Genomic DNA, 8252 nt, shown 5'->3' with positions numbered 1-8252 from the left:
TTTCAGAGAATATGGCAGCACATCCAACCGCAGACCTCGTGTAACCACACCAGCCCAGGACCTCCACATCCAGCAGGTTCACCTCCAAGATCGTCTGAGACCAGCCACCCAGACAGCTGCTGGAACAATTGGTTTGCACAACCAAACAGTTTCTGCACAAACTGTCAGAAACCGTCTCAGGGACGCTCAACTGCATGCCCGTCGTCCTCATCAGGGTCTTGACCTGACTCCAGCTCGTCGCCGTAACAGACTTGTGTGGGCAAATGCTCACATTCGATGGCGTCTGGCACGTTGGAGAGGTGTGCGCTTCACGGATGAATCATGGTTCACATTGTTCAGGGCAGATGGCAGCTGAGAATGTCCCAGTTCTTGCATGGCCAGCATACTCACCGGACATGTCACCCATTGAGCATGTTCGGGATGTGCTTGACCGGCGTATACGACAGCGTGTACCAGTTCCCACGAATATCCAACAACCTCGCACAGCCATTGAAGTGGAGTGGACCAACATTCCACAGGCCACAATTGACAATCTGATAGACTCCATGCAACGATGTGTTGCACTGCATGAGGCAAATGGTGGTCACACCAGATACTGACCGGTTCTGGGTCCCCAGACCCCCAATAGTGCAAAAAACTGCACATTCCAGGGTGGCCTTTTGTTGTGGGCAGTCTGAGGTACACCTGTGCACTACTCATGATGTCAGATCAGCATCCTGATGTGGCACACCTGTGAGGTGGGATGGATTATCTCAATATAGCAGATGTGCCCACTACCACACATTTGGACTGATTTGTGACCACTGTTTGGGAGGGATGGTTATATTGTGTATCTGGAATGAATTTTAGGTCTCTACGTCCATCCCATGGGGAATGGGAGCAGTAACAAAGGTGTTGCGTTTATATTTTTGTTGAGTGTACTAAGAGGAGAACTAAGGGTGACAGAGCTTTTGCCACTGTGGTACCGAGACTGTGGAACTCTCTCCCCCAAACATTAAGAACTGTGGACTCAGTAGCTGTTTTTTAAAAAACAACTCTGTCTTAAAAAACATTCTGTCTTAACTCCACCCCCTTCTCACTTCCTCTCTGTTTTTCAACTTCCGTCTTTAACTGATATTGCTGATCTCATCCACAAATTAAAGCCTTCTACCTGCCAGCTTGATCCTATCCCCACTGTCCTTGTCAAAGCCTGTTTACCCCCTCTCCTTCCCCTCATATCTGCTATTATTCACTCACCACTGGAACTGTTCCTGCTTCCTTCAAAGTTGCCGCTATTACCCCAATCCTGAAAAAAACAGGTCTAGATCCCAACAACTTTAACAATTTCCGTCCTATCTCCAATCTACCATTCCTCTCAAAAATTCTTAAAAAAATAGTTGCTTCACAAGTCCATCTACAGTGGGGCAAAAAAGTATTTAGTCAGCCACCGATTGTGCAAGTTCCCCCACCTAAAATGATGACAGAGGTCAGTAATTTGCACCAGAGGTACACTTCAACTGTGAGAGACAGAATGTGAAAAAAAAATCCATGAATCCACATGGTAGGATTTGTAAAGAATTTATTCGTAAATCAGGGTGGAAAATAAGTATTTGGTCAATAACAAAAATACAACTCAATACTTTGTAACATAACCTTTGTTGGCAATAACAGAGGTCAAACGTTTACTATAGGTCTTTACCAGGTTTGCACACACAGTAGCTGGTATTTTGGCCCATTCCTCCATGCAGATCTTCTCGAGAGCAGTGATGTTTTGGGGCTGTCGCCGAGCAACACGGACTTTCAACTCCCGCCACAGATTTTCTATGGGGTTGAGGTCTGGAGACTGGCTAGGCCACTCCAGGACTTTCAAATGCTTCTTACGGAGCCACTCCTTTGTTGCCCGGGCGGTGTGTTTTGGATCATTGTCATGTTGGAAGACCCAGCCTCGTTTCATCTTCAAAGTTCTCACTGATGGAAGGAGGTTTTGGCTCAAAATCTCACGATACATGGCCCCATTCATTCTGTCCTTAACACGGATCAGTCGTCCTGTCCCCTTGGCAGAAAAACAGCCCCATAGCATGATGTTTCCACCCCCATGCTTCACAGTAGGTATGGTGTTCTTGGGATGCAACTCAGTATTCTTCTTCCTCCAAACACGACGAGTTGAGTTTATACCAAAAAGTTCTACTTTGGTTTCATCTGACCACATGACATTCTCCCAATCCTCTGCTGTATCATCCATGTGCTCTCTGGCAAACTTCAGACGGGCCTGGACATGCACTGGCTTCAGCAGCGGAACACGTCTGGCACTGCGGGATTTGATTCCCTGCCGTTGTAGTGTGTTACTGATGGTGACCTTTGTTACTTTGGTCCCAGCTCTCTGCAGGTCATTCACCAGGTCCCCCCGTGTGGTTCTGGGATCTTTGCTCACCGTTCTCATGATCATTTTGACCCCACGGGATGAGATCTAGCGTGGAGCCCCAGATGGAGGGAGATTATCAGTGGTCTTGTATGTCTTCCATTTTCTGATGATTGCTCCCACAGTTGATTTTTTCACACCAAGCTGCTTGCCTATTGTAGATTCACTCTTCCCAGTCTGGTGCAGGTCTACAATACTTTTCCTGGTGTCCTTCGAAAGCTCTTTGGTCTTGGCCATGGCGGAGTTTGGAGTCTGACTGTTTGAGGCTGTGGACAGGTGTCTTTTATACAGATGATGAGTTCAAACAGGTGCCATTCATACAGGTAACGAGTGGGGGACAGAAAAGCTTCTTACAGAAGACGTTACAGGTCTGTGAGAGCCAGAGATTTTCCTTGTTTGAGGTGACCAAATACTTATTTTCCACCCTGATTTACGAATAAATTCTTTACAAATCCTACCATGTGGATTCATGGATTTTTTTTTTCACATTCTGTCTCTCACAGTTGAAGTGTACCTCTGGTGCAAATTACTGACCTCTGTCATCATTTTAAGTGGGGGAACTTGCACAATCGGTGGCTGACTAAATACTTTTTTGCCCCACTGTACACCTAACTGATAATAACCTTTACGAACAGTTCCAGTCTGGCTTCCGTCCTCTGCATAGCACCGAAACTGCTCTTATAAAAATAACAAACGACCTTCTTATGGCAGCTGATTCTGGTCTCCTCTCCATCCTTATTCTCCTTGATCTGAGTGCAGCCTTTGACACCATCTCTCACCCCATTCTTCTTAGCAGATTAGCTTCTATTGGTCTCTCTCATACTCCATTAGCCTGGTTTAAATCATACCTGTCTGACTGCACTCAGTTCATTCAATTAAAATCCTTCACTTCTCAGCCTTCTCCTCTATCTACTGGGGTGCCGCAGGGATCTGTCCTCGGGCCCCTTCTTTTCATCCTTTACCTTCTTCAACTCGGACATATTTTTCGTAAATATAATATTCAGTTCCACTGCTACACCGATGACACCCAGCTCTATCTCTCTACCAAACCCGATTCTACTCTTCCTCCACCCTCCCTTATCCTCTGCTTAGCTGAACTCAATTCCTGGTTCTCCTCCAACTTCCTTAAACTCAACAGCAAAAAATCAGAACTTCTCCTGGTCGGCACTAAAAGACTGCTATCCAGAATTAACAATTTCTCTCTCACCATCAATAATTGGCTGGTCCCTGTCTCTCCCTCTGTGAAAAGCTTGGGTGTCATTCTCGATAGCACATTATCCTTTAATTCACATATCAGTAATGTCACACGTGCAGCATATTTTCAACTCCGTAATATCAATCGCCTCCGCCCTTTCTTCACTCCTCATGCCACTGCCATTCTCGTCCATAATCTTGTTATCTCTCGAATTGATTACTGTAACTCACTATTATTTGGCCTTACACAAAAATCTATTAACAAGCTGCAACGTGTCCAGAACTCTGCTGCCCGTATTATTACTAGGACTTCCTCTACCCACCACATCTCCCCAATCCTGAAGCAACTTCACTGGCTCCCGGTTAAATTTCGCATCCATTTTAAAGTAATCCTTTATACATTTAAGGCTATTCATTCTCTCACTCCACCATACCTCTCCGATTTAGTACAGATGAACTTCCCATCCCGGTGCCTCAGATCTTCATCTTCTCTTTCTCTCTCTGTTCCTTCCGCTCGTCTGATTGCAATGGGGGGCGGGGCTTTTAGTTGCTCTGCCCCTCGACTTTGGAATTCCTTACCCCCTGACCTCAGAAATATTATAATAATATAATATTATAACAATATTATCATTCCCTCTTTTTAAGTGCACCCTCAAAACTCATCTGTTTAAAATTGCTTATGTTTAAACCTCTGTATGCTCTAACTTTTATCTGTTATTCTTATTATTGTGTATATTTCCAGTTTCTGTGTTTTTATCTGTTGTACAGTGTCCTTGGGTACTTTGAAAGGCGCTATTTTTAAATAAAATGTATTATTATTATTATTATTAAAGGAGGCATGAAAGCCAAAAGACTGCATGATGGAGAAACACGAATGGCATTTCACCCAATAGTTACCACTTTTTTGATTGCCTTGGATGTTCCTCATTGAATAAACTTTTTTGACCTCATTTAAACAGAAAATGACATTTAATCCTCTGCTTGTTATCTCAACTACCCTCGTGTTCGTCATATGTTGCACTTTTTTAAGTTAAACATTCTGCTCTGCTTGTTTACTGAAAGCTACGTTCTAACTAGATACTTCTCAATCATCATGTCATCATAAAACTTTTGTGTAGTTAATTAGCATGAACCAAAATTCTAATTCTTCCAGCTGCTCCTTTTACAGTTCATCACAGCAGATCCTCTGCCTCCATCTTACACCACCTTAAGCATCCTCCTCTGTCACACCCTCTGCTTGTCCTCACCTGCTATATACACAAATCTTATAGCATTTTAAGTCTGTTCTGACTATTGTCAATTTTGTACATTTTTTGTTCAGCATGGTGGTTAGTGTGCTGACCCTTTAAGAGAAAGGCATGGCCCATGCGGACAGGAGACGTGTCAGAAAAACTCAGACAATCGACTTAACATGTGTTGTGAAAGGTTCATAAAAAGACATTCCCTGTGAGTATGCATTATTGCTTGGCACTTTATGTCAATTAATGGCAGTTACTTACATGCTGTATTACGCAGGCTAATTTATGGTTTAGGTATTTATTTATTTATTGTCATTGTCAAGAACAATGAAATTGCGTTTGGGGCTTCCATACAACCCCAAAAAAAGAAGAAAATAATAAATACCCCTTTGTAGGCAGTTATTGGCTGTCAGCATAAGCACATGGTCATGCCGCTTGTTAAGTAACTATTTTAGTTTGTCACTCATATACACTGTATTTTGTTGTTACAGTTTCACACCTGCCATATAAAGTGATGTCTAAACCCACACTAGCGTCAGTGACTTTTGTGTGGAGGTGTTTAACTCCTGGAAAGTAGAAAGTGGTTCCACGAGGCCAGTACGAAGTCAACCAGAAAACCCAGGTTGACCTCTCTGACACAATCCCAGCAAAACCTGTTGAAAATTACACAAGTGCTTCATTGTAGATTCTCAGTTTCCATTTATTTTAATTCTGTGTGTACGCAGTGTGTCTGTATGGTATGCAGGGGACACTAATGGGAACAGGAAGGCTGCGCAGAGGGTAACTAACACAACCCAAAAAATGATTGGCTGCTCTCTGCCACCCTGGAGGCCATTGCCAGATCCTCCTGTCTCAGGTAAACCAGGGCCCTCACAGGTGAACCCGCCCACCACCTGTTTGACCCGCTGCTCTCTGGTCTGTGCCTCAGGTCAATCAGGTCCTACACCTCCAGACTCACTAACAGCTTCTTCCCCTTGGTCATTCAGACTGTTAACAAACACTATTCCCCCACACCCCAGCCCTGCCCACCCACGTTAATCTGAGCCATGGTCAGATTAACCCTACATGACTCTATTCAGACCAAGTCTTGTCTTTGCACTACTTCCAAGCACTTTGCTCTCCACTGTGTGCCTTTCTATGTTTTGTATATGTATTCCTCTAGACTCTATATGTCTTTTCTGTTTGCTTTTTATTCCTATTTATGTATTTTTTTTATACTCCTGCAGAGTGTAGCACCCATAATTTCACTGTACATGTACAATGACAATAAAGGGCTATTCTATTCTAAAGTAATTAACTTCCTTGAGGCATTAAGACATTCACTTTTTTTCATAGATGTAGAAAGGAAGACAAATCAGGTCATTCATTCTGAAATTACAGGAGTTTGGGTCCATTCATCTTGACATTAATACAATTTGGTATCATTTATATATAAATCACAACAACAATTAATAAATAAATATTAATTAATAATATCAATAATATTAAAAAACTTTGTTGGGCTTTGTTCTGCCTCTTGTATGAGTATCCAGTATTTTTGGAACATTTACACTGCACTAGATTGTGAAGTGTTTAATGATGCTGCTGCGTAACTCTTTACTGACCAGTCCGTAGATAATGGGGTTGATGGCTGGTGGAACGATGATGAACAGAATGCTAAAGAATTTCTTTAGGTTTTCAGACACTGAAGGAAACCTGTAACTCACAATTATGATCACTGAGGCTATTTGGTAGAGCACGTACACGACGAGGTGAGAAGCACAGGTTTGAAAGGCCTTGCTGCGGATGCTGGTGTCGATTCTGCTGTGTTTTAGAGATACTTGCAGGATCCTGATGTAGGAAAAAGCAATGATAAGGAAGATCCCTGTACTCACAGTCCAGGTCATGGCCAGACCTACCGAATAAAAAGAGACAACTGTCCTTTCAATCAAGTATTACATGTCCCCATACCCATGTGGTTTAATTGTTCCCTCAGTTAAAATCTGTTTATATCTGGAAAAAACAGCTAATAAATGCTTGAGATCTCACTGTGGGGACAAGCTTTTCTTTAAAAAAAAAACCATGACAACACAATCAGTTTAATTCCTTTCTCTAAAAATCCAACAAAACACAGAAGTTGCTTGTACAACAGTATAAAGTGGAGACAATGGTTTGCAATACTGCACTCATCATTTTAACTATTGAGGGAGAGAAAAAAAATTAAACTGTGAAACTAAGGCTATGAATCAAGCTGATTTGAAGCTGATAAAATGTTCAACCATCTACTGCATACACTTAGGACTGACCATAGATGTCACTGGCAGGTGTGGGAATGCAGGCCAGGCCTAGGATACCCCGGTTGCTGCAGTAAACATGCAGAATGACTCTGCCACACAATGGGACATTCATGTGGAAGCTGAAGAGCACAGCAATAGGCAGCAGAGCAAGCAACCAGGCCAGGGCGCAGCAGGAGTGCAGCCAAGCCGAGGTCATGATAGCGTGATACCTGAGAGGCTCACAGACTGCAATGTACCTGCACAGAGAAATAGAAGGGGCATTTATACTAAAAGATATGTAGTAGGTTTTAATTTAGAAGTTTTGTTAATGAAAAAAAAAAATTAAAGTCTTTTCAAAATCCTGTACTTTCTCATTTCTTTGGAAAAAAAAACTTTTTCTTACAATTCTACAAACAAAAAGAAGATAAAAACAGAAGAAGAACAGACGAAAAGAACACAATGCTGACATACAGCTAAAGGTTGGAGACATAATCCATTATCAATTCAAACAGCAGCATCAAAAAGGAAAGTTCGATTTTCTTTTTTCTTTGATTTTTACGTTGAGCTGATAGTTTTATTACCTGTCGTAGGCCATCGCACCCAGAATAGCCTGCACTGCTAGCCCATATGTGTGCACAGAAAAGGCCTGGGCAATGGCTGGGATGTATGCAATCCTCTTCTGCCCCATCAAGAAGTGCATCATGAGACCAGGCAGCACAGCTGTGGACCCCAAAAGATCACAGACTAGCAGGTGGCACACCATTACAAACATGGGTCTGTGCAGGTTCTTGTCAATAACAATCACGGATACTATGACACCATTGCCCAGCAACACCAACATGTAGGTAAACAGAGCCAGGAAGAACAGTAAAGGGCCAAACCCTGGAGGTATATAGAAGCCTTCAAGTTCAAACACAATCGGCTGTTTGAGAGGAGTCGCCATTGTTAGGTTCTCCATCCACAGCAGCTCGTTTCTGCAAAACACATCAAAACCCAAGAAACAGGTAACACAAACCAGACAAAGCTTTTAGATTCATAGATACATGTTTTAGTAAAATGTAATAAAAGATTTTTTAAAAAGCTTTGAATTAATACACCACAAGATCTGGAATCAAAGAAGAGAATGACAGACAATGTCTAATGATCAAAAACTCGAAAAGCTTGAAT

At 42.5% G+C, this 8252-nt stretch overlaps 1 protein-coding gene across 1 annotated transcript; it reads right to left on the bottom strand.

Moving 5' to 3' along the window:
- Positions 1-6386: 6386 nt before the first annotated feature.
- LOC112432606 (olfactory receptor 2K2-like) lies at positions 6387-8028 on the bottom strand. The gene is made up of 3 exons (XM_024801114.2): positions 7667-8028; positions 7116-7342; positions 6387-6724 (listed from the first exon to the last, which is right to left on the bottom strand). Exons 1-3 carry the CDS (start codon positions 8026-8028, stop codon positions 6387-6389), a joined length of 927 nt encoding a protein of 308 aa, XP_024656882.2.
- Between the last annotated feature and the right edge of the window lie 224 nt (positions 8029-8252).

Source organism: Maylandia zebra, linkage group LG10 (genome assembly GCF_041146795.1).
Source record: "Maylandia zebra isolate NMK-2024a linkage group LG10, Mzebra_GT3a, whole genome shotgun sequence".
NCBI lineage: Eukaryota > Metazoa > Chordata > Actinopteri > Cichliformes > Cichlidae > Maylandia > Maylandia zebra.
The sequence above is the reverse complement of the archived record's forward strand: the minus strand, read 5'-3'. Positions and strand labels throughout refer to the sequence as shown.